Consider the following 27,708-nt stretch of genomic DNA (forward strand, 5'->3'; position numbering starts at 1 on the left):
TTTCTAGGATAAAAAAAATTCACTGGATCCATGTTGTTGGGTGGGGTTGTAGAATTTTGAGTTCGGACAAATAAATGTTAATTGAGGCTGTTATTTGGGATGAAGTTGGAGTGGTATAATGGAATTAACTGTGTTAGTCAAATGACTTTCCACAGTGCAACCAAGGCAGGCTAGAAATTAGATATAGTATTTCACTCTTTAGATGCAAAAAGGAAAATTGGAAACTAACAGAAATCAACCAGAAAATTAAACTGATTATTTGATATCTTTATTTTGTTAGGAGGTCAAACAACTGATTATCAGCTACACTAATGAGTCCATTTAGTGTTTGTTAGATTTTTCATTTCTGTCTTTTCCAGGTGATCAGCATTATGACACGATATCAGCGTACATCAAGTCAATGCGAGGTTCTGATGAAAATGCTTCTCTCTATTGGCTAGCTCGAATGTTAGAAGGAGGAGAAGATCCTCGATTTATTGCTCGAAGGTTGATTATTTTTGCTAGTGAAGATGTAGGTTAGTAAGTTTATTTTGATGAAACTATGAATTATTCAACAAAACTGAAATAATTTAAAATCACCACAATAGAGAAGAACATTAACCAAGAAAAATAATATTTTATAAATGACATTTGAGTCTTGAACTATGAATTCAAAATCATCCTGAGGCCACCAGTTAGGTATTAGTTTATTGTACCAAATATCTGGAATATTAAGACTTTAAACAATGTCATTATAATTGTTTATTATGTACTAGTGATTTACCAGTTTTATTAACAGTTTTTAGATATTTTGTAACATTAAAAAACAAGGATATATAAAAATACCCTCCATTATATATGAGATGCTATCTTATTTGTGATGATGAGAAACCCACTTGAAAAAAAAATGTATCTCAGGATAGTTGGTATGAGTATTAACACTTTTACTAATAAAGCAGAGATGACCTGAGAAAGTCAAAATTATCTCTGCTTTATTAGTAAAAGTGTAAATACCCATATCAGCCGTCCCGAGATACATACATACTTCCTTAGTTATTATCTTTTTTTTTAAAACTTTATTAAATATTAGATTCAGTAAGACATTTTGAATACACACATACATTATGAAGCTTTTCATTCTTTTGTGGCTTATAGAAAAATATACTACTATAACATTATACAAGGTGTTTACTGCCTTTTCCACACAAAAATCAACACTTGATTCACTTAGGTTGAAAACAGATTAAGCTTCTTAAATGTTTTAAACATTAAATCTATTTTAGTAACCTTGAGTTTCATGGCTATTTTTTAATTAAATGAGATATGTAATAAATTTACTGTTATACATTTATTTTAGTGCCTACATTTTTTTCAGTACAGTTTACTTTTTATGCATGTTACGTATATTGTTGGATGTGTATTGCCCAAGTCCTGCTTGTTCTCTAAATTTGTAGAAGATTCTCAAGAATAAAAATCAACATGATTGGTATATGAAACAGATGTGCTGAGAGATTATTATTATTACTATTAGTCAGCTACTGTTGGTGTGTTATCGGCCTCAGAAGCTATAATTGTTATTAACACCTATTAATTGGAAAACTACAGAATTTGACTAGAAATGTTTATTGATTTGAACATTACAAATTATTCAACTATAGTGAATTACTTTGGATCTTGTTATTTTGAGAGGACATTAAATATCACCCTTAGTAAGATGTGAGCTTCTAACCAGTGTGAGGCTAGCCAAGAAAAGACATTGGTAGCTTAGGTGAAGTGTGACAATATCAACTCAGAATTTGCTCATTATGGACCTGAACCATTGATAAAAATATTCATTTCTGGACCAGATGTAAGACTCAGTATTGTCTTTGTAAATGTCTTGTATATAATCCATCATTTGTAATAACTATTAGTAATAACTGTTATCATAAGTTGTGTTGGTTTTTGTTTGTGTATCAGTCTTGTTAGCAAATATCATAAATTTTATACATATTAACAATTAATTAAGTACTAAATTGAAATTAAAATTTCTGGTTATTTGAAATAGTAATACGTAACACACATAAAATAATAAATTGGAGGCCTGTCCAAAATACATTTTAATATGTAACAGATATTGGTTAAATTGGAAGATTAGCTACCTTCTACAAAACTAACAACAAAATATAAAGTAAATGTTAACCAACCATTCACTGTTTTGTAAATTTGTTTTGAAAAGATCAGTTTTTCAGATTATCATCATTCTTTCCTTCCTCTTTTCAGTGTTAGTGAATGTTTTGATAATCTTGGTGTTTTTGTCACATGCCATATTGCTTGTAATGCTTAACTATGACCAGTGGGCTTTCCAAGATGGAAAATTTCTTGAATGATATGGTAGCTTTTCAAAAATATATATTTAATCTTTTGTTTTGTCATTAATTGTTAATGTAAAAAATAATTTGTAACTTTAGTTGCATTTTGATGTTTTGTTTTGATCATAAAATATTTTAAGTATCTGAAATTATGTCAAATAATAAGTTCTGTCAGCTATTAATATACATTATAATGTCTTTGTGGTAAATAGGTAAGGGTTATTATCAAATTGAGCAATTAAACTATAAGCAAATATTTACATGTATTAGAATGCAGGGCCTTGTGACTAGGATGCCTGATTCACAATCTCTAAGTTGTGAGTTCAAAATCCATCACTGAACAAGCTCACCTTTTCAGCTGTGGAGGCATTACAATAATAAATTCTACTTTCTTCTAAAAGAGAGCCTAAGAGTTGGCAGTGGGTGATGTTGACTAGGTACCTTTCTTGCTGTCTACCACTTCTAAATTAAGGACAGCCAATTCAGATAGTAGCATTGTGCAAAATTCCTTTATCAAATCATCAAAATTGTTAGGTTTTGAATATGGGCTAAAACTCTCCTACAGTATGTGTCTGTAACTTATTGGCAATAAATGTTAAAAATAAATGGGCAGCACACATTCCACATGTTTTAAAATAATATACTGGAAACAAGCCAAAGGTATGCCCAAAAATTTGTTTCACTTTTGGTTACAAAGTTGTGTCTAAAGCTTTAAATAATTATATTTTCTTGTCAAAAGTCCCCACAGGCGAGTTCAGGTACTTTAGAATGCAATTGACAAGATAAATTATTTTTCTCTACTCTGTTTTTTACTGCACAATCTGTAGTAGATTCACTTATGTTATCCTATGAGTTGCCAAAGTTGTTTTCATAACTTCAAATAGTTGTCTCTTTTTGTTAAAGGCCACACAGATGATCCAAGAACACCCTTCCATAATACAAATTATTCTCCTTTATCTCTGTTATTACAATACCACTCTGATACTCACTTTAAATGTCAAATTACAGGAATTGAACTACATCCTACAAAATGTAAGTCTTACCAAGTTATATGACAAAATTTGTCACATATGAAAACTAAATAAATATTAAATATTAGATCACGTAACGTACTAGACAGCAGCTCGTACACTAAATGGCCTTGCATATCCAACAGTAATGCACGTAAACTTTATCTGCATCTAAATACCTGGACACTCTTTTTTTCTATCATAGAGATGAAAATGATTTCCTTAATATGTTTTTATTTCAAAATTTTTATTTTTTGTACAAATAAATATTTGTATTTTTTGCAGTTACTTTGCAAACTGACCAGACATTATATTTTTATTTTCACTGTTTGATACCTTCAGGTATAGCCGATTCAAATGCTCTCAACTTAGCAGTTTCAACCTTTCATAGCTGTCAGTTTGTTGGGATGCCTGAAAGTAGGGTAAGTTTTCTTTTAAATTTGATAAAATAGATATTACTAGTTTTAGAACTGAGTCTAACTCAGTTAACCAATATAATCTGTTAACAAATTATGAATAAATATATTAATGTAATGAAAATAATAAACCAATCACAATTTGTGTTCCCTATTATTTTATTTTAAAACAAATGTTCAAGTAATCGCAATATTGCCATTGTGATTTCACATTATTATTTTTATCAGCTGAATCAGTTTTTGTCATAACTAAGAAAAGTGATGAATTAATCAAGCTTATAGTTTCCATTTATTACTATTTTAAATTAATCCAACTATTCAAGTTTCATGAGAATAATTGCTTAGTTGAATGCAACTACTCAGTAAGTCTGACAACCAATTGATTACAAAATTCTACTAACTGCTTGCTTTTCTAGCTAGTGTTCATCTTTATTCCTTTGTCTATTTGTTATTAGTAGCTTTTAAGTCTATAAAGCATTCATACTTGTTTCTTAAAACGTTTCAATGATAATAAACTAACAAGCTTGAAGAAAACTTATTTTTTAACATTCAAGGTATTCAACACTGTCATCTTTATGGCAGTCATAATTTGTATTGGTTGTCATAGAAGCAGAACATATAAATCAGAAGGTAACAGAAAATGTTAAGAATATGCCAAATGTAAAAGTTAATAACAGCTAAAAGTTGGTAACTATATATTTTTCAGTACTGAACTATGTTTAGTTAGTAGATTTTTTGTTTATAAATACTTCAGGAACTTTTAAATTTCTGCAATAGTGTTTTTATTTGAAATTCACAATTCAAATTTATTTTTACTGAACTAATTGTTTATATCTTGTATAGTTAAAATAAATTTCAGTCCCACCAAATTATAAATAAAACAAAAAACAACACAGTTAATTTCACAGTTTCAATATATGTGTTTCAATTTCAATACGTAATACAGGGAAATCATATTAGCTTTTTTTTTTTTTTTTTTTGGGGGGGGGGGTACAAAGAGATAAACAAATGGCCAATTGAGCAATAGAAGCAACAATCTTAAGCAAATTATTTGTTAAACTTTCTCATAAACTGTTTGTGGTTAACTTTAAAATCCCTTTGTTTAAAAAATGATGTTTTGTGAAACTTGTAACTGCTACTTGATAAATCAAATACTTTTTCTTCCCCTAGTACCACATTAGGGAATGTTATGAAGCTTTGCATCATTACACCTCTTTTACAAATAATAATTGTCAAATTTTGCAATATTTTAAATAAAAAAAATTGTTTTTTAAGTGCTGATGATTTAGTAATTTTATTAATAAATATTTGCAATGTGTAAATTTTTGCTTATTATCATGTTCTTTTACTAATATTATGAGGTGAATTACTGCTCAAGGTGTATGTGTAATAGATTAGTGCTTTCAATCATAACTTTATGTATTATTTCATCAGGCAAATACTATGGGAATACAGTTTATGGTTTTTGTTGTCTTATTGTTAAACATTTTTTAATTTTGGAGAGTCTTTCACCTTTCTTTTTATCTTATACTAAGCTTCGTTAACAGTTACGATAATTTAAATTGTTAGAAAACAGATTTCTGTGAAATAGTTATATCTATAAAAAAAATTCTTTGTACATAAGAAATCTGTGAAGAAAGGTTTTATTTTTGTTTTATAGAATCTGTTAACACTAAAAAAAATAATAGTCAAAGAAATAATCATAGCTTGCCATTACAAAAATGTCTCATAAATGTTTCTTAAAAGTATTTGATTTAATTTCTAACATTTTACCTGTTTAGGAATATCAATTATATTTGGTATTTCTTCAGTTGCATGTATGCTGAATCCTTCACCTAAATCCACTACTTGTTTGAGGACAATCTTCTAAGAAAACATCCCTGACTTTAACTTTGAAAACTCTACTTTATTTTAATTGAAACTATGAATAATTTTGCTGCTTTCTCATAATAAGTACAATGTTTTGCTTTCCATACAGCTGGAGCAGCAGTATGTGTTATGTGTGTGTGTATAGTGTTAATGATACATGACGTTCTACAGGTGTACTGGAAGAAGGTTCTGGTTCTTCTTCTCAGTATTTCTTATCTAAAACAGGCCATCCACATCAAGAGTATCAGTAGCTCTGATGACCAAGCTGTTTGGTAAAGAACTACCAGTGACTCTATACAGCATAAATAGTTTTGCCATTTAAGAGGTATTAGTGTATCTAAACTGCATCAGCTGAAAGCACCATTCAACTTTTGAAATACAGTTTGTAATAATATTATGTTAAAAAAAACAACTTAAGTATCTGTTATACAGCAAGAGAAGTAAATAACCAAAAACATGAATACTTCTTGTGTTTTTCAATACAAATGCTTTAACGTTTGAAAAACTGTATCTTTATTACATAAAATGCAAATTTCCATAAGATTTAAATTGTTTGTCAACATGAAATTAAACCAAACTATGCATTCATGTTTCATAAAGAAGCATATTCACACACACCACCTTGCTCGTTAGATGAGCTCTTGTAACAGTGCATGGTTTATATTCTCATTGCTTAAAACAGCAAAAAACAGAAATGACATCAGTCCTTGTAGAGGCATATCTCTGACTATGATCAGAAGTGCTTGTATGCAACTCTTTGGAATACAGAAGTGCCAGTAACTCATACCACCTTATTGTATTCATACAACTTTTGACATTTGATTATATCTGATATATTTAACAGATAAAAGTACTTTAGTCTGTACTGTAATATAGTTTAAACAATAAAGTCTTACAAAAGAGTGTGCAACTTTGAAAAAATACTATTGTTTAAGTATAAATACTAGAAACGTAACTTATTTTTCATTAAAATGTGTTTGCCTGTTTTTTTACAACTTTATTTAGTGTATAAACAACACATATAATTTTTTCTTACATACTAAACTATTCAGGTAGAGGATTTATTTCAAAGAGCGATGTGATGAAATTATTTTATGGTTCATATTTATAATATATTCGGTGGTTACGTTGACATAGAAAACTGTTTTATACTTTTCAGAAATTTCTATAAAATGCAAAAAAAAAGCACTACATCTATAAAATATATCTTTCACATGTTAGTTCAAATTACCATTTTGTAAATTTGGTTCATGTAACACAAAGTGAAAACGATCTGTTGCTCAAAACATCTTCTTATGAAAACATAAGAACCTGGATGCATATATCCAAAAGCCGTGTGAGTTTACGGCTTAGTAAAGATGAACAAATTAGCCTTTTGTTATGACTTGTTTCCCATTAAAGGATTTGAATAGTGTTGTCCCCACAATAAAATTAATGTTACCAATAAGGCTACATTTTCTTATTACTTGTTTCTTACCTGATGTCAAACTATAAGGTACAGCTAAATAGGACTTTTATATCACGAAATATACTAATGTTAATTTTACTCTGTCTTCTTTTTAAAATTTAATTTAGGACTATACAGTAGACATTGATTAATTACACTGTGTTACAAAACTTTTACTTTTTCTTGTTGCTGGGCAGAAAGTGTTATTTCCCAACTGCTTATGCCTAAAGTAAATGGAAAAGACCTATTTTTCTCTTCAAACTTTGTTTTTGTGATCTGGGAGCATATAATGAAAATATGATGGGAGACTATATTTGGGGGCTGATATGTGAAAGTGATTTACATTACAGTCACAAATCTCAAATAAACCACTCACTTCTAAACATTTTTGTATAACTTTAGTATAAATAGATGTCCAGGAACAAAATTTGTGTTACATGGTGTTACTTATGAAAATAATTGGTTTTTGCACTTTGTATATCCTGAAAATGTATGAGCAAACATGACCTAAGTACACTTCAGTAGACATTTTGAATAACAACATGTTAAAATTAACCAGTTTTTGATAAATGCCTAATGTTAGTTTAGGTCATAGAATATCATTATAAGTTTGTTTATTGATACTATTAAATTCAATAAAATTGAGCCCCAACTAAATTAAAGCAAAAAAGTATACAAGTTACAGTATCATTTATCTGTATCAAATATAAATAATACTTAATAATAAAAACTTAACTAATGGATGGCCTAAGATAGAGATAGTCAAAACAGCATAGGCAACAAAACAAAATTAAGTAAAAAGTTGAACATAAGTTTTTTTTTTCATATTAAAAGAAAGACAAACTTTTCCAGTAGCATTCTTTGTCAGATCTATTGTTCAATAAATTTTGATGTAAAAACGTATAATAGCTTCCTCAAATTAACAAAAATTACTGACATTCTAAAATACTTTCACTGTATAAATATGTTTTCAGCTGAGTTAAGGAACAAAGACATAAAGAAATAATCATAATACATAATATTGCTGTATACAATGTATTAACTAAAAACGAAACGGCACCCCCCAAAAAGAAATTCTACCTTAATTATTTTAGGAAGCTATTTACCGTTTTTACCGTCTACAATTACAATTAGTTTGTATTATTCTATATGTCCTGTATTAAAAGAAGTACTGTTGCAATAGAAGTGCAAATTTGACTGCAAATGTTTTGTATATGTTTGTTAGTTTAAATTAATATATTATTATTGTAGAGGAAGTTTTTGTTTTATATAAAAGATACTGAAAATCTGATTGTATTACACAGATAACTTTTGAAAAATGAATGCGTATTATATCATCATTGTTAAACATTTAAAGTGACTAGCATGGGGAAGTTAAACAGTAATGTTTAACACAACAGTTAACTATCATCTGAATAAACTTTAATGTTTATTCCATAATAAAAGTAGTCATTATCAAAAGTTTTTTGTCAAAATTAATTGTTATTATCCTAAATTTTTAAATATTGTTTTACTTTAAAGAAAATCTAAAGTACTAGATTTTTACTTTGGTTAAGTTTATATTTACCTAATAAATATAATGGATGATGATTATTTATTTACCTTGATTGGTTACAAAGCATTTCAAAGACTGTGTAGTTATAATTAAATATCTAAGGCTTGAACATTTTTATCAATGTTTAGTTGTGTGCTACTTGGGAGGTTGTGTATGCAGTTATGAACATATAAAACATTTTTCAATATTGTGCAATAAAATACTCAAATTTGTATATAGTGTAATGGCAAGATAATCAATAAGTGAATAAATTTTACATTTCACTAATCATTGAACAATGTAAGATCTCCAATGATTTGGGTCAGAATACCATAGATTCAAGCTCACAATATGCCACTGAACACACTTTTAGCTGTTCCCTGCTGGTACAGTGGTAAGCCTACAGATTTACAACACTAAAACCAGGGGTTTGATTTCCCTTGGTGGACTCAGCAGATCGCCTGATGTTGGTTTGCTGTAGGCAAATAATAAAACTGACATTCAGCCTCACTTTGATTAAAAGTAGCCACTTACATGTCAGATACTGCTCACTAGTGGCCCTCCTAATTAGGAATAGCTATACTTAAACCTTAATGGTCTTTGATCTAGCCTGCCACCCTGTGACATGGCAGTATGCTTGCAGATTTACAATGCTAGAAACTGGGTTTCAATACTTGTGGTGGTCGGAGCACAGATTGCCAATTGTGCAGTTTTATGTTTAATTGCAAACGAAGAAACTGATCTAGCCCATTTGTCTCATAAGGTGTCATTTGGGTAGAATCTATCAGGTTTGGAAGAAATTCATTAGTTTTCCTGTTAAATGCTTTCAACTTTTGTGTCTTGAATATCTATATCTGTTACAGTTACTTTATCATCGTAGAATGTAAATAAATTATAATATAGTGTATGAGAAACCTGTTGTTTTGTTTGAAAGATTGACTGTCTTCTTACAATTATGCTGAAAACGTTTAGTTATCTGTAACACTGTATTGTTGAACAGAACAAAAATAACATGTAAAGTGGGAAAAAGCTTGAAAGATTTTTTTAACCTAATAAATGAACTCCCAAACGTTGTAAGTATTAACAATAAAATAATTTGACAATTTTTGTGTTTTTGTGTGTTTTCTTATAGCAAAGCCACATTGGGCTATCTGCTGAGCCCGCCGAGGGGAATCGAACCCCTGATTTTAGCCTTGTAAATCTGGAGACATACAGCTGTACCAGTGAGGGGCTTGACAATTTTTATTTGGATCTTCATTTATCCAAGAAAAGAAGTCCCCATGTGGCACTGCTGAAAACTGGGACCAGGTTTTGATTCCCATGGTAGACAGAGCACAGATAGCCCATTTGTATAGCTTTGTGCTTAATTCCAAAACAAACAAAGGAACCAAGAAAAGAAATTTGTATTTTTTTATGTGCTGTTTTTTATTTAATGGTTCACATTAGTTTGAAGACTTTTTACTTTTATGGTGTTGTATTAAACATAGTTCGTTTTGGATAAAATCTCTTTATGATCTAGTATGTATGGAAGAAAATCCTTAAAATATTTTATACTTTATCAGGAACTGGAGATGGTTTGATGGCTAGTGTGTCATCTGCTGATGGAAAGATCTCCAAGTGCAGTAATGCCACTGAACATGCTTTGCACTTTAAGCTATGAGTGCATTACTATAGTGATAGAGAGTTTAAAACTGGACACAACCCATGTGTGCATCTGGTACTACTGAATGCTTGGACAATCTTCAGTATTCAAAATAAGAGATGGCTATACCAGAACCTTGGAGAATTTTAACATGTCTTTGTATGAATAAAGCACCATTCATATTGAAAATACCAGTATCTACTTTAGAAAGCTATTTATAATGGTTTCATCAAGAAATCAGTATATTTCTATACTAAGTGATTGCATTTTAGTTTATTATGTGCTTCTGTAATAAACAGTCCATATGATAAAACCATTTTAAGGAACATTGAAGATACACATATACATTTGTTAATACATTTAAAGATACTAATGGTCAGCTGATGATAGATAGATAATGATAATTCAAAACTGGCTTGTAAGTGATATCAGACAAAATTCTTTAACGAAAAACCACATTTTTTGTAATTCATACACACAAACCTTAGTAGTTTCAAAGTGTATCACAAATTTAGTAAAAGAACCGAAAGGTGCGAGTATTAAGTGAAATAATGTTGATGCATATTTGTTTTTATTATAGAATTTGATATATTTTCAGATTTCCTGTTGTGTTTACTCAAGGAAAGTTTGACCAATATATACATAACTATTGTGATTTAATTATGCAGTAAAGAGAAGCTAACAGTAAACACCGTAAATTTGATACACATGAAACAGTACAAACATGAAACTTTCAGACCTTTTTGGAATATAAATATTCTATCTACAGCCTAGAATCACAGATTAAACTAATACTCTGTGAAGAATATAAACAAAACTTCATCCTGAATAACTAACTAGTTTTCATCTCATTATTTTTAGTTATACATTTGGTTGATTATGACAGTATAGCTAAAACTAATTTTTTGTGTTTTTGGTATAGATCATGTTAGCCCACTGTACAGCTTACATGTCCAGAGCGGCAAAATCCAGGGAGGTGTACAGTGCTTACTGTAAAGCTGAGGAATTTATTCGTGAACATCAAGGCCCTTTGCCTCCTGTGCCCATTTATTTGAGAAACGCTCCCACAAAGTTGATGAAAGAGCTGGGGTATGGCAAAAAATATGGCGAAGCACTTCCTTTCTTACCAGAAGGGTTAGAAGGAGTGAACTTTTTTCAATAAAAAATTGAACTTTCATTTGTATAAAAAGAGCTTTTCTTTCAGTATAGTTTCTCTCTATTACTCTTTTTTCAATGTATATGTGGTAGAAAACAGTATTCCAATTTATATTGATAACAATAAATTTTATAAAATGTTTTTGTTGGATATCTCTAAGTATAAAAAGAACTTCTCTTTGTCTCTCTGTTGAGAATTCTTTCATGCTCCTATTTTAGTGATGCTCAAAATTATATATTATCACGTAGCAACCATACTATCATCTAAAATTTGAAAGGCAGAGAATAAATTTTAATTAATAAATATTATTTTGGTATTTTAACACATTGCCTACTTGGCCTTAAAACACAAAAAAAAATAAATGTTTGTAACTACCAAATGTCTTTCAACCTTTGTACAGTCAAATGAGTTGAAAATTTGTGTCGGAATGTCTGCACTGTGTTTTCTACTTCCTGACCTAGAATACAGTTAAAAGGCTCAAGAGTGCTTGCTATTAAGTCTTTTTGAGAGTTCACATGTACTTTTGTTCACAAGAGCATTTAATGGTTTGCGTAGTTTTTGATAACATGTGATGTACAAGATTTATTTCGAAACTGATGGAATAAGTGATGTGCAGTAGCATTTTAGAGGCAAAGTCAAATTCATTTAAGTTAAATTCTATAATTTTCATCAATCATTTAACATTTTGTGACATGCTTTTATAAGGGTTATTTTGGTGTAACTTTAAACCATAACTCTTTAATTATATGAATAGTGTAAAACAAATATTTTTAACAGTAAAGCAGGAAACGTATCCTTATTTTAGAAGAGCTGGGCATGGCATAGTAGGTAGTGTATCGTGTTTCATGTGAAGAGTTTGGAGAGTGAGGTAATGCTATTGAATATATCCCATATGTTACAATATAAGGGACTATTTAGTGTATACATTAAAGATTTTATTTTGTCAGTAAATATTTTATGGTTGTTTAGTTTGTTCATAATGAGAGTTAGAAGCATTTATTTTAAAGTTAATGTGATAAGGGTAGTAATGTAACTTGGTAAGAGTGATACATTGTGTTTGTAACTCATTGATGTCGAAATTATAGAATGTTGTGTGGAATTTATTGATTTTGAGGATATATCGATCAGATGATTAAGTAATAACCATATAAATAGTGTGTTATAAGTGGGAAAAGTAGGCAGACAAGACAAAACAGATGAGAAGTAAAGTTACGAGAAGGAATTAGCCCAAAGAAAAATGCAAAGTTAATCGTCATAGTAGAATGCCTAACGATTAATATAGGCCTAATGATTCATATATTAAAGTCAGATTAGCAATGTTAAAAAAGATAAGAATAGTTTATTTAGTCAAAGATAGTTCTAAAGCAATTGAACTAGTCTCAGTGGATTTTGACAAATAAACATATGATTCTCGGAAATACAAGAAGAAAAAATAGTTTTAGATGTATAGGATACAACTGTAATAACCCAATGATAAAATAAATGAAGTATACTTGGATAATTTGGCAATAGTATTAGAGAAAACTAGTTCAGCTTGTCAACTGAAATTCTAAAGCAATTGAATAGGTCAAAGTGAGATTTTGACAAGAGGAGAACTATATAGTGTTTATAATATACAATTTACCTCTATAGCGTGAAGAAGTTGTTGTAGATACAGTCAATTAGTTCTGGATTTATATATTTATATTTTATTTTGAGAGAAAGTGGATTGAGTGCTGTTTGTTGGATTTTGAATTTGTCACCAAAAAGTCATAGAAACCTACTGTAGAAGAATTCTTAGGCCAATGCACATATCCAAATTTTAATGATGTATTACTTTAAGCTGTAGGAGTGTTATAGAAAGTGTAGTAAATCCTGTTGTTTGTCTAAAGGTGCCGGCAAAGCCACAATTAGAGGCAGTTGTATTTAAACCCTAAGATTTCATTTGGTCAACAAGACATCATGTGCCATTCAGTTTGAACATTCACTGTTCATTTTATTAAAAGAAAAAGGAAAAATAATACACAAGAACAATTTTATCAAAGCTTGATGATGTTATGTTTGAAAATGTAATGGGTTTTATTAGCAGTCATTTTAATTGGAATATTCTTTGTTAGATATTTTATTACATTTGCCACTGAGTTATTTCGGAAGGTCTGACCTAAAGAATATAATCTATAAACATCCATAATTAATAATTTTCATAATTAGTAAGTAAATTCAAATAAGTTAAACAATTATCAGATTTTTTTACATTTTTTATTTTAAGGGATGATGTTTTGTTCTAATGCTCTTTGTAAGATTGTACAGTTACAGTCATGATTAGAAGCAGCTTATATATTCACCTAATTGTAATTATTTATTAACCAACCATCTGCTGCTGCCTTGAGAAAGACTATTTCTGTAGTGGTATTGGCCAGAGTTTGATCATATTTATTCATAGAGAGGTTAGTGTTTTGCACATTTGTATGGAATGAATGATTGTCACAGTTTTCTCATAAGTATTCACAGTTAACTCCAAGTCAAGTAGAGAAGCTGTTGTAGGTCATTTCTGATCAACTAATTCCATAAATTGGTCAGTCTTACTGAAAGTATGCCAGAATGGACCTTATGCTGTATTCATAGTTTTCTGGGTTTCTAACATGTAAAGATGAGTAAGATTTAATCACTTTGGCAGAACTAATTTGAGGAAAATTTAACACAAAATTAGCTGTTGTTATGAATGTTTTATCATGCAATCTCAAATAAGATTCCACACTGCTCACTTAAAACTTTACAAATTTAATTGCCTGTAGCTTGGACAAATTTTGTTAATATCGTTTATATGCAAAAACGGCTCGTTTGGGTTGAGAAAATATTTTACATAGAAGAGCGAACAACATTTCGACCTTCTTCGATGACCGAAAACGTTGTTCGCTCTTCTATGTAAAATATTTTCTCAACCCAATCGAGCCGTTTTTGCATATAAATTTCTCAACAAGTGGGTTTCTCGACATCACTGATTTGTTAATATCTGTTTTTCTGAAATTAGCTTGCAATAACAAGGTCCCAAAAGCTCTTTATGGTACAAATATAGCCAATATGGGTGTGATATCAGTGATTGTGAAGAAAAACTGTAGAAGGTAGACAGAAGGCAGAGAGCTATAAAAATGGCTATAAAGTGTCATAGTTTTGCACATTTCAAGAATATTTAGGAAAGGCCCAGAGGATAAAATCTCTTCTAAACAGAGGATGAGGAGCAATAACCTGAGAAAAATAGCAGAAAAACAAAGGAAAATAGGAGAAATAAAGGTTTGTAACCTCTCTGACCTGATAATTGCAATTTGCTTAGACTATCTTGTAGAATGTGTCTGTTCCAGTATGACCTCTATGGAAGTATGTTTAGACCCTTGAATATAGGTAAACTGTAAATAATTCCATTGATGTTATAATTACTGTGTGTGAAGCTGTGTTACAAGAAGTCTCTTCACTTGTATGTGGCTGGGTTGCATAAAATTCTCTGGTGGCTCTTACAATTTTCTGTTGCAAATATTCTGGAGTTTTTGGTAGCAAATGAAAGAGCTCTTTGAGGTTGAAAAGGTTCAGTTCAGAGGAGTTATTTTAATATTTCTCTGTTCATTGTACTGATTTCATGAACTTTAAGTCATAAATGGGGACTTTTCACATCTGACAATGACATACAATAGCTCTGCTGCTGAGTGAAAGGATTATATACGAATAAAACGAGGTGAACTTCTGACCAAGAAGCTCCAAATTGTTTACAGGTTCAACACAGAAATCATTTATTTTGTTCATATTTGCTTGTGAGAACACATATTTCTTATCTTGTGGAATAAAAATTAATGGTTGATGAAATCACTCACATTCTTTCTTCTATCGGAAAGAAACAGCTAAGAATTCACATGTATGATGCCTGTGACAAAGCTGTTGCCCTTTCCAATGTGGATGAACACATTTTGAGGGCATTCTTCTACCAAGCAGTGGTTATTCTTACTCATAGAGATGCCAAGCTAAGGAAGGTAGTGAAGTATGTAATAGTTTTCATAATTAATGTTAGCTCTGTTCTTGTCAAACAGATAGTTCAAGCATAAGTTATATTGGTAGACCAACAATGTGATATATTAAAGTAAATGGAGGTAATTTGAACATACCTTAAGTGTGGTTTTCATTAGGATATTGGGAGCCAAACAGTACAATGTGCACTCCCCAGTATAGTACCAGAACTGCCTTCAGTTGCAAGAAATGATTGTTATTATAATTCCACTCTTTGTGAGTACATATTTTATTCCTTTAATAAAGTGAAAGAAATTATACCAAACTAAACTTGTGCTGTCTACTGTGGAGGTATTGGACACATATTTTCAGGAAACTAAGTTGTATATGGTTCATCATGTAAGAACAGTGAATCAACAACTTAAAATAAAGGAGATTTCAGTTGATGGATGTGAGAGATGACAAACTGTGAAAGTTTGTGATGAAATTCTTGTTGTGGGCTTCAAAATGAAACTTGAGCTACTATGCTAAGAGAAAGATGGTTGCTCAATTTAGTAAGAAAGATGTGAGTTAATATTGTGTTATGGCCATTACTACACAATGGAAAGAGAGACTCCACCTGTTGCTAAACAACATAAGGTATACACTGACTGAAAAAGGATAATAAACATAACTGAGATTATGTGTTTACAATGGTGAAAGCAATATTGATATGGATTAGGAACAAACCTGACTCAGGTAAAGCAAATAATTTTTCAGGTGGATAATATCACCTACTACTTTACTATCTCTGGTTTTATCACTTCATTGGACTATTCTTTCCAAATTCAGATCATATAGTTTATTCTAATGGAAATGCAAGGTGGCTAATCAGTGCTTGATGCTCATTTTGTTAAATCAGTGGAGGTTCTGAAGACATGATTGAAGGAGGGTAATAGTTGTATCACATCAATAGAGGCATTTGTTTAATTCAAACCTTATAGTAGTCTCCCTAAAACCTAACAATATCATATAGCTAGCATAGTTTGATAAGGAATGGTTATGAGAGATGCGAGAAAACCTGTTGGCAAAATTCAAGTTTTTCGAGAGAACTAATGATACCTGATGATTTGGTGGTCAATGAGATACACATACTTTGATGTAAAGGATGTGTTTCCTTTTGCCTAAAAGCATTTGAGTGCCCTAAAGTAGGTGACAGACTGGTTTTAACACGAAGCCAAGTCAGAGCAAATGCATTTTGAAATCTGAACCTGTTCCCATTTAAGACAAAGACCATTCAGATGTGGAAGATGAAAACAGATAGACAAGAATGAGGAAAAGAGCAAGATAGAGATGATGGTGATTCTTCAGCTGATGTAGATGAAGAGGACTTCACAGAGGAATTGATTGATGAACTAGTAACATCATGTCCAATATCAAGTTAGCTTGACAACCCAGGAACACATAAGAAAGCAAATATCCCAGTAGGAGAACCACAGCGTAACACTGTACTGCAGATGAAGAAGTCTTAACACTTGGATGACATTTTAGTACCTGATTTCCTATTTGGTATGAAAATCTTAATAATACACCTAACAGCAGACTGATCACTGCCACAAAGTTCCTCAGGACTACAGAGATGCCCAGGAATTTTCTACAGAACTAAACTTTTAACGAAAAGAGAGATGTACAAGCAAAAGTACATGTCAGCATTTTATTCAGAAATTTAAGGAATGTTTAACATTGATAAGGTCAATAAATCCAACATGATTGGTATAAGCCGTATGCTTGAGGGTCTTCAAAAATGACACTCTGGTAAATTTGATCTGCTTAGCAAAAGTGAGGTTCAAATAGAGATAAAAACTTCACAAACCAAGTGGAAGGAACAAGTAGAAAAACAAAAGTATGAGAGTCTGAGTATGTCCATTTTTAGCAGAGTTAGTGATTAAGAAGCCAAATACATTAAATCAAGGGAGAGTCTAGAAGCATTCAGGACAATGTTTGGTACTTAGGACTTACCTTCTGACAGACAGATCAGTAGTAATATTAGCAGTTTGAAATAAACTAAGAGGAGTCCAATTTTTGTCTCTTTTATAATCTTGAAGCACCATAATAATCGTGCCCTTAAGTACTAAACATAAATAGCATGTCATATGTTTACTTTTGGCTTTTCAAGTCTAATTACATAGACAATCTAAATGAAAGCTTGAGGCTTCCTTCAAGCATCTCTGTCATCGAACATGTTTACTCATTCCACCATATGGCATTATAAAGTGATGGTCAATCCACTATTTGTTTTAAAAGATGACTCAGTAATTATAAATGGGTATTGTTTACTTTTTGCCTTCCTTATCACTGTTATGTTAGGGACATCAAGAAAAGAGAGCTCTCACTTAGATTTAAAGAACGTTCAAAACATACCAATTCTCCCAAGCATAGAGATGAAGCTAGACTGGATTGTCTCGAACCTGCTTCTTGGGCAGTCCTGATGAAAATGGACACTACTGTATTGATAGAAAGCAAGACTGTGTTTTTTCAGAGCAAAGCCACATCTGGCTATCTGCTGAGCCCACTGAGGGATATCGAACCCCTGATTTTAGCGTTGTAAATCCGTAGACTTACCGCTGTACTAGTGGGGGAGAGAAAGAAAGAGATAAGAGAGTTCTTACCACAAAGTGAATGTGACCAAGTTTGGGCTAGAAGAAAGGTATGATTCACAACTTTGTTTTCTGAAAACAATATGGAAACACTTCCTTGGATCAAGGCCTACACAAACTACTACTTAATACCCAGTTTGTAAGATTTCTGGATTTAGCCATTCTCAACCCACCCAGTAAAATTGTCATATTTTTGATTGATTCAGTGTCAAGAAAGCAGTAACAAAAGACTTGTTTCCACATACGAGGTCTGTTCAAAAAATACGCGGACAGACGTCATAAAACAAAATGTACTTTATTTAGAAGTTACAGGTCTGGGACCCCTTCAAAGTACTCTCCTCCCCAACGCACACACTTGTTGAAATAGTCCTGGTACGCTTCTTTTGTAATGTCCTCCAGTTCCTTCGTCGCATTTGCCTTAATCTCGGGAATCGTCTCAAATCTTCCTTTCAAGGGTCTTTTGAGTTTGGGGAACAAGAAAAAATCGCAAGGAGCAAGGTCAGGTGAGTAGGAGGGGTGGGGAAGAACAGTGAGCGAGTGTTTGGCCAAAAACTCACGAGTTCTGAGGCACAAATTTCGCAGCAATGCGGTGCATCTTCAATTTTTCAGTCAAAATCTCGTAACAAGATCCAACTGATATCCCACACTCTTCAGCAAGCTCCCTGACAGTCAGATGTCGACTTGCCCGCACCAGTGTGTTGATTTTGTCGACGTGTGGGTCGTCAGTTGACGTGGAAGGACGTCCAGGACGCTCATCATCTTCAATGGACTGTCGACGATCCTTAAGACGTTCATGCTACTTGAAACATGCCGTACGCTTCATAGCAACATCACCGTAAGCCGTGTTAAGTATAGCAAAAGTTTCAGTCGCAGATTTTCCAAGTTTAACACAAAATTTCACAGCAAGTCGTTGCTCCTTCAGGTCATTCATTCTGAAATCCGCCAAACGAAAAAATCGCACTTCACTTAAAACCGCGTAGCTAATACACAAATGAAGATATCTGCAATCGGGAAATGGCGTCGTAATCAGCTGATCTGTGCAAACCTAGCGACAACAAGCGGATTCCCCTGGAACCAACTGGAGCCGCGCAATTCAAACAGTCCGCGTATTTTTTGAACAGCCCTCGTATAGGTAGTACACTGGCAGAAGGGGTGTTATAAAACAGAAATGGGATTTTAAACCCACACGAAGCTTATATATAGAACCATATAAATTACAATGGTTTTATGTGTAATAGTATAATATTTTTGTATTTTTTTAGTTTTCTAAAATGCATCATTGAAATATATAAGTATTAATTTGTCTTTCATTTCCCCTTGCGGCCCAGCATGGCCAGATGGGTCAAGGTGTTTGACTCATAATCTGAGGGTTGCGGGTTCGAATCCTCGTCGCATCAAACATGCTCGCCCTTTCAGTCGTCGGAACATTATATTGTGATGGTCAATCCCACTATTCGTTGGTAAAAGTGTAGCCCAAGAGTTGGCGGTGGATGGTGATGACTAGCTGCCTTCGCTCTAGTCTTACACTGCTAAATTTGGGACGGCTAGCACAGATTTCACGTATCTTTGCACGAAATTCAAAAGAAACCAAACTTGTCAAATCATAATTATTAAGTTTTTGAACTGTTTATATTCGAACCACATCCATATAAATACTGACATAACACTATTTCTTCCACTGATCGTATATATAAGTACATAAGTACTTATAATTTTTACGTATACCTAAAAAAATGGAAAAAGAACAATATGTAATGATTAAATTGTTTGTTATTTAATTAGTTAATTCTAGCTCTAAATGTTGTTTAAATGAAGTCAATATTAACTTTTGATCAGAACAAGCTACCTAAAATTAAACCTGATATAAGTGATAATACTACAGGGAATGAAATGTACCATATTTTTATTCATATTTATAAAGACTAGAAAACACCATTACATCAGGTTGGGTTTCCTCCATGTTCGCTAAAATTATGGGTTCATTTTCCCTCGGCGGACCCAGCAGATAGTCCGATGTGGCTTTATTACAAGAAAATCACATTCTCCTCCATGTCAACGATATTTTTGGCTCAATACCAATAATATCTCGGGAAGTAATGAATAACGTATTTGAGTAAACTTGAAATAAAAATTAGATTACTATCTATGATGCACTCTGCTCTTCATTGGATAACGTTTTCCATTTGACGGAATCAACTGAGAACATTACGAACTCTGTCATTTCTTTACTCCAGTGTGGTCGTGACTCCAACAATACATAATGGCACTTATTATTGTACTGATTTTCAGTGATGTTTGTTAGTTCTCGTATGTAACTACTTAATTAGCTTAGAATATATTATTGCTACTGAGAGAAGTTAGAAATTTATGACGTTTAGTGACGAATTTCTTCGTGTTAATCAACAAACTTCTGTTTTCCTTAACAATATATTGTAAACGATTGTTTGGAGGACTGTCTGTGACGTGTTAGGTGTAATTAAAAGTAACGTGAAGATAAATGAAAGAGTTTATTAACGATCGAGTAGTTCTGGCTTTACAAAGCAGTTATGACGAAATATGTCGGTTGATTGATTGGTTAGTTGTTTGTTTGAAATCAAGCAAAATGCTACACCATAGGCTATCTTTGCTCTGCCCACCACGAGTGTCGAAACCAAGTTTTTAGCAGTGTGAGTCAGCACATATACCACTGTGCTAGTGATGGGGGGCAAATATATTTGGAAAATCATTTTCAATATATGAAAAGTTTCATGATTTTGGTTAATCAAAAAATATCAAATAAAAAAAATCATCCTGTTATTATTCTTTTCTCATACGTAATTCTTTATAAAACCAAAGAGCACGTTATCATAATAAAGTTTTAGATAGTTTGTCTTCGTGTTACTACTGAGTTTAAGATTCGAAAGGCACGTAATATTGTCAACAATTTTTTGTGTAACGGATTTACTGTTGTGTATTTATTTTAATGTCGATGTATGTTTTAGTTGAGTACATATTTAGAAACGCATGTAGCTTATATTGTTAAATTGTGTTGCGAAATTCTCGCCTATTCGCCAAATTTGTAGATTCTCGAGTGTAAGAATCAACAATGTATATATATATGTACGTAAATATTAATGCTGTTGGACCAATTGAACTTTTAAGACCCTCGCCTAAAATTTGTAAATCGACGCGCCATGAGTCAGTTTAATATTACTGGTTTGCCACAGTTGGTATACTACAAGCTTCAGAAGCTATAATTGTGATTAACACTTATTAATTGGAAAAGTACAGATATTTGACTAGGAATGTTTATAGATTTCGAATTTTACAAATCGTTCAACTTCATTGAATTAATTTCGGACCTTTGTATTTCTATTAGGGGTTTTCACGCTCACAAGGTGAAGTTTAACGTCACTCAACATCAATAACGAGTATGCCCCCCGTGAGCATCAATAACTGCTTGGCATCTCCTGCCCATGGAAGCGATGAGATGACGAATCACATCCTGTGGAATGGCTGTCCACTCAGCCTGCAAAGCTGCTGCAAGCTGAGGTAGAGTCTGCAGTTGAGGTTGTTGCCGTCGCAGACGTTGGTCCAACTCGTCCCAAAGATGTTCGATGGGGTTTAAGTCTGGTGATCTGGAGGGCCAGGGAATAACGTTGATGTTATGGTGTCTCAAGAAGACAGTGGTGAGTCGGGCTGTGTGAGGACGGACGTTGTCATGTTGAAAAACGTCGTTGACGTTCACCATGATGGGTTGCACATGGGGCCTAAGAATCTCGTCGACGGTTGCGTACGGTCTGATCGGAAATCCTACGCAGCCCTGGTATGGTTGAGGCAGTAGACGTTGCAGTGGTGGTCCTATCCCGAAGGTGACGTAACCTGATGTAGCGATCTTGTGACGTTGTTCTTTCGTTAGGTGGGGGCCCCCTGCTAATACAACGGTAAGTACGGATTTACAACGCTTAAATCAGCGGTTCGTTTCCCCTCGGTGGGCTCTCTAGATAGGCCGATGTGGCTTTACTGTTAGAAAGCACACACTCGTTACGTGTGTCGTTTTAAATTATTTGGCGAAAGTAACTTGAAGCCCAATCCACGTAACGATAACAGATTAGTTTATTTCGCCCTTGATATTTCAAGAAACTATGTTTACTTGTACATTGCAGGCCTAACCGTACGAATGACTTTCAAACGGAAATACCTCGCTAATAGTGGTATGACTGTCGTAAAATAAACGTGTATGGTTTCGTGATTAATCGATCGAGTAACTGAATATAATCGAAAACCAACAGTGAGTCAAATACTTCGCGGTTGCTCTACTGACCAAAGACTGATCCAATGCTAACTTACTAATTGGCTGGCCAATTAGTTTTTATATTTTATATCTCACTACTAGGTATTTGTCGAAGTTAATAAGTTTTAATGACGTCATCAAGAATATTTTAGGCCTATTTTTATGATCTTCTACCTAAATGCCACCCTCTTGCTAACATCGAAATTAAAACATTGAAAATATAGTTTATAACATTATATATGACCGTGAAAGGAAAATTAAAACTATATTAATGCAATTAAACGCATCCAAGTTAATTATATGATGGTTCATAAAGATACATATTTTCTTCTACTCGACCAACTAATTCACACTAATAATCTTTGAGGTCAAAGTTCAATGTTGCGACTGCACACAAGTACAGAACCAGTCATCTGGCAACAAACGACCTTCATTCAACAAGTTCGTGGAGTTGGAGCATCGGTGTTGTCTTTCTCATGTGATATTATCCACAGAGAGTAAGTTATCGTTTATAGTTCTTCAAAAATAAAGTTAAGAGATTATCTTTTCTGAACTTTTAAGCCCTTTTACGAGAAAATCCAGGCTTCAGTTAATTCTATGGAGTTTAAGATCTGAGTATAACAGGTTTTAAATCGATTTTATTATTGTAACTTCTTTTTCTTTTTTTTACTCACAAGAAGCTACATTAAAACTAGTTAACTAATTAATGAACGCTGGTTTTTGTAATATGTAAATTACTGGTATGAACTAGTGAGTTGAAGGTGGCGTTGTATAGTACGAGTATACCAAATTATTGTTAAAATGCCACGCTTGCTCGTACTCAAAGCTCATGAGATTATCACGTGCACGTAGTGTTTACAAGAAAAGAAACTTTTTTTTTTTTCACGATGGTTGTAATGTATACGTGCTTACTATTAAAATCTTACAAATTTAATAAATAGTTACTGTCTACACAACATTTTGTACTAATTTTCTGCTCTGTTTTATAAAGTATTATCTCGTCAAATTGTTATTTAATTTATATCTAATAATATGAATATGGTAGCCTTCAATAGCCGGACGCCAACGTTCGGCTGAAGAGGTCTATACATTATTTAGTAATTAATAATAAATTAAATTGAGCTTTGATACGTAAACTAGCTGCCTTCCCTCTAGTCTTACACTGCTAAATTAGGGACAGCTAACGCAGATAGCCCTCTTGTAGCTTTGAACGAAATTCAAAATATAGCAAACCAAACCCAAACATTTGGAGAAGAAATTTTTATAAAAGCTTTAACAATTAGCATAAAATTGTTATAATGATATTTAGGCAGACTTTTCAAGTTTTACATAAGACATAGATATTGATAGTTATATTTTTAATAATGATTTGTTTCTCTCAACATCAAAAAGGCGTTGTTAAAGCAAAAAATCATCGTGTAATGAGTACATGGGACAACTACTACCTATTCAAATAAATTTTTTTGTGAAATATTTTGGTCGTTGTTGTAAATAACATATACCTTGTCAGCTAGATAGCAAAACGTTATCTCAATGTGCATCCGAACACAGTGAGGAACAACATGCGCTAAGGCCCTTTTACAAAAGTTCAATAAGTAATCAACAAGAATTGAATTCTTGATTTAGAATAATTAATCACTTTAATTAAAGAAATTAAGATTCTACTGTTAATTCGGTAGCTTTAGTTAAATATGTCGAAAGTATAAAATAAAAAGATTAAGGTAAAAGCAAAATTATGTAAGTTGGCCTGTTTTGCTTAATTTAATATTGTGTTTGATCTTTCATTTCTTAAATATCTTATCCCCCTGTTACAACAAAATAAACCAAAGCATATACCAAATTCTGATTAGACAATGAAGGTTTTTAGTAAAAAAACAAAACAAAACAGGCTTTATATTTTTAAATTGATGTTGTAATGATTAAAATATATTAGTAGGTTTAATTTGATTAATATAAGGTGAATACTCTTTAAATGATTTACCATTTAATTCATGCTTGGAATACAGAAACATTTTTGAATATCAACCTGATGTATTAGGAACAACAATCGTTGTACTTGGTTTGCTTTGTTTTTACTTCAACATTCCCTGAACTGTGGTTAACAATAAGATCACAATGGGTTGTTTGTTATGATTTATGCTCAATCTAGTCTAGTCCGCCAGCTGCTAACTCTTGGGCTACAAACGAACAGTGGGATTGCTTGTAACATTATAACACCCCACATCTAAAAAGACAAACATGTTCAGGAACGGGATTCGAACCACACGAATCCCCAGTGGAGAATCGAATTCATTAAGCAAGAGAATTATCATGAAAGTTAGTAAATTATTTTGCGATTTTTATGCTTTATTCAGTCTTTTTTAACACCAAAGATAAAAAAATATGTTGGGTCATTTAGGTTTTGCAGCTTATGAACACTTTTCAAATTACTTGCCGTTAGAGATGCATAATTGTTCCAGTTTAAGTTAATACAATGGATAATGTTTTAGACAGTTTATATGGCGCGAATGTTAGATTTAGTTATTTCAAGAAGCAAAAGTTTATTGCAAGTTTGTTTACGCAACTGTTTCAAAATCATACATTGTGTAGTTCAGTAATTATGAATTTGCGATTACTATATTACCGTGTTATGTTACTAGAACTTCTGAGTTTTCTCGTTGTTTCACTTCAATATTATTGAATCATAATATCTAGAGGGGATGGAACATTCTTGGCCTCTGTCGGGGTATAATTTTCGACGCGTAGTTCGATATACCTAGATATAGACTGAGTAACTGTGAGTTTAGGTTTAGCCATAGGCAGTGTATATTAACGGATTTAAAGTGAAATTATCACAAGTGGTATGATAACAACAGAGTACAGAAGAATAATTCGTCATGTAAATTTGTGTTATATACCGAAATAGCTTCTGTGGACTTTGACGGAAAAAAAAAAAGACAATTATTTAAAGCTCTGGATACAACTATGATAACCAATAGTGTAACGAACATTTGTATGTATCTTTGACTTGTTTTAATATATTGTTTCAAAGCAAGTGGACTGTGTGCTGTTTGTATATTATCGAAGTTTATCACAAATACTTCACAGACATTTATTGTAAAAAATCCTTTCCATTTGCTTGCAGTCAAATATCACATGTGGCATTCAGCGCTATGTGTTCATTTGTGTATCTCATTGTATACTAAAAATATTGTTGTCACCAAATTTGGAAAATTACTTGGTTTATTTTTTTTAAATCAAAATAAAGAAGGTTATATATATATACACACACACAGACATACATACGCGCACGCGCATATGTATTTGTATAGCATTATGCAGCTAATCATTCAAGCATAAGTTGAATATATTGACAAAATTGTATTCTCAGAATTATATGGATCCTGTTTATAAGCGAGGATCAAGATACTTCTAAATTTCGAAGTCACACATTGTTCTCTCTCTCTTTTCATCCTGGAAAAAAAAAATAGTGACTTCAGCCGATAAAGAAATGTGAAGTAACTATCGTAACTCCATAAATAGGAAAGAAATGTTCGCCAACTCTGGAGTATTGCTACGGCTATTCCAAACACTGGAATGCCACTATTATTATGCTTCTAAACATTTGTACATCACATTAAAACATTGACTTAATATCCGTTTTAGATTAAAAGAAATAAGCAACAAAAACAGTGGTTAAAAATTATTGTTTACATTTTCATTGTTAAAGCGACAAAACACAATAAACAAAGAAGAATTGACACGAAACAAAATTCGAGTAGTAGATATTAATGTGAATGAGGGTTTTACAACTGTGACTTGTATATTAATGTTATATATGTTTAGAATTCTAATGGGGTATTGCCCTTTACAGCCGCTAGGTTAAAAACTGTTGATTTAAGGATTGTTTGTTTTTTTCAATTTCGCGCAAACTTACAAGAGGACTATCTAATTTAGCAGTGTAAGACTAGAGGGAAGGCAGCTAGCCATCACCTACCGATGGCCAACTCTTAGGCTTTTCTTTTTATCAAGAGGTAGTGAGATTGACCGTTATATTATAACGCTCCCTCGGCTAAAAGAGCGAGCATATTTGGTGTAATGGGGACTCGAACCAGAGACTCTTAGATAACAAGTCCATCGCCCTAACCACCTGGCCATGCTGGGCCAGGACTATATGAAAAATATATTGATAACTTGGCTCGGCATGGCCAGGTGGGTTAAGGCGTTCGACTGATAATTCGAAGGTCGCGGGTTCGAATCCCCGTCGCACAAAACATGAAACTGCTCGCCCTTTTAGCCGTGTGGGCGTTATAATGTGACGGTCAATCCCACTATTCGTTGGTAAAAAAGTAGCCCAAGAGTTGGCAGTGGGTGGTGATGACTAGCTGCCTTCCCTCTAGTCTTACACTGTAAAATTAGGGACGGCTAGCGCAGATAGCCCTCGAGTAGTTTTGCGCGAAATTAAAAAAACAAACAAACGATAACTTTCCCTAAACAACTTGGGTTCGAACCCCATTTTGAATAGAATCCTAAATTACTTTTAAAACAGTACTGTAAACAAAAAGTAGTGATGCATGATGATCAAAATAAAATACATTTAAAAAAATGGTAAAGCTAGAATAGAGAGTCAGTCACAATGTTCAAAGTCGTAATATCAGAAAACAAAAATCATATTAAACAAGAGCTCGGTAATAAGGGGTAAGTTAAACAAGACAAAAATAGGAAAACTTTAAATCCCCTTTTTATATTCATTTTGCTCTGCACTTTAAACTATGGGTGCTTCGCAACAGTGCTAGTCAATCCCTTAGCTTGAATGATGGGATGCCTTCCCTCTGGTCTAGTTGTTTAAAATTAAATGATGATGGTAGATAGACTTAGTAGCTTTTTCATAAGTATAAAATGTTCATGTTACTGATATTCTAATTGCAATGAAAAGGGAAAACCAATTATGTCACATTTTTACTTTTTTAACGTAGCCACTTTCATATTACATTTTTCATGTTTGTCCTTGTATTTTCATATCACATTTTTACATGTATTTTTTGGTATTACAATTTTATACGGCTGCCTCCTTTATCTTAACATGTTTTGTACACACAAAATGTTTTAAGCCTTAAATATTTTTAACTGCCAATGCGACTTACAACTTGAAGATTTACTAATTAAAATTTGATTCATAAGTAAGTTCTGAGTTTTTGTGCTGTCAATAATTGTTGATTTGAGATGGATGATCACCTGTACCAGCTGGACTTTATGAATTATCAGCGTTTTTTTTTGTGTTTTTTTCAAAGATGAAAAGTTTTACGGCTGATACTGCAGTTATCTTACTGAAATATTCCGTGTGGGGTAACCTTTGGTTGTTTTGAAATAATATAATGGGTGAATATGGCCAGGTGGTTAACGTGCTTGGACTACGCATCCGAGTTTTCCTCAGATTGATCATA

At 32.4% G+C, this 27,708-nt stretch overlaps 2 protein-coding genes across 3 annotated transcripts in view; both read left to right on the plus strand.

Moving 5' to 3' along the window:
• LOC143250800 (ATPase WRNIP1-like) overlaps positions 1–12,352 on the plus strand; it is a 35,418-nt gene extending 23,066 nt beyond the window's left edge. Inside the window, exons 6-8 of one of the 2 annotated variants that reach the window (XM_076501814.1) lie at positions 360–515; positions 3,683–3,762; positions 11,171–12,352. In XM_076501814.1, the coding sequence (XP_076357929.1) occupies positions 360–515; positions 3,683–3,762; positions 11,171–11,410 (476 nt within the window). In that variant the 3' untranslated portion in view covers positions 11,411–12,352. Of the gene's footprint in view, positions 1–359; positions 516–3,682; positions 3,763–5,537; positions 5,690–11,170 lie in introns of those variants that run through there. The other variant, XM_076501815.1, reaches the window with a different exon arrangement.
• A 10,209-nt stretch (positions 12,353–22,561) lies between these two features.
• LOC143250802 (uncharacterized) overlaps positions 22,562–27,708 on the plus strand; it is a 61,483-nt gene continuing 56,336 nt past the window's right edge. Inside the window, exon 1 of the mRNA XM_076501816.1 lies at positions 22,562–22,782. Coding sequence (XP_076357931.1) covers positions 22,664–22,782 — 119 coding nt within the window. The 5' untranslated portion in view covers positions 22,562–22,663. The remainder of the gene's footprint in view (positions 22,783–27,708) is intronic.

Source organism: Tachypleus tridentatus, chromosome 5 (assembly GCF_004210375.1).
Source record: "Tachypleus tridentatus isolate NWPU-2018 chromosome 5, ASM421037v1, whole genome shotgun sequence".
In the NCBI taxonomy this organism is placed as follows: Eukaryota; Metazoa; Arthropoda; class Merostomata; order Xiphosura; family Limulidae; genus Tachypleus; species Tachypleus tridentatus.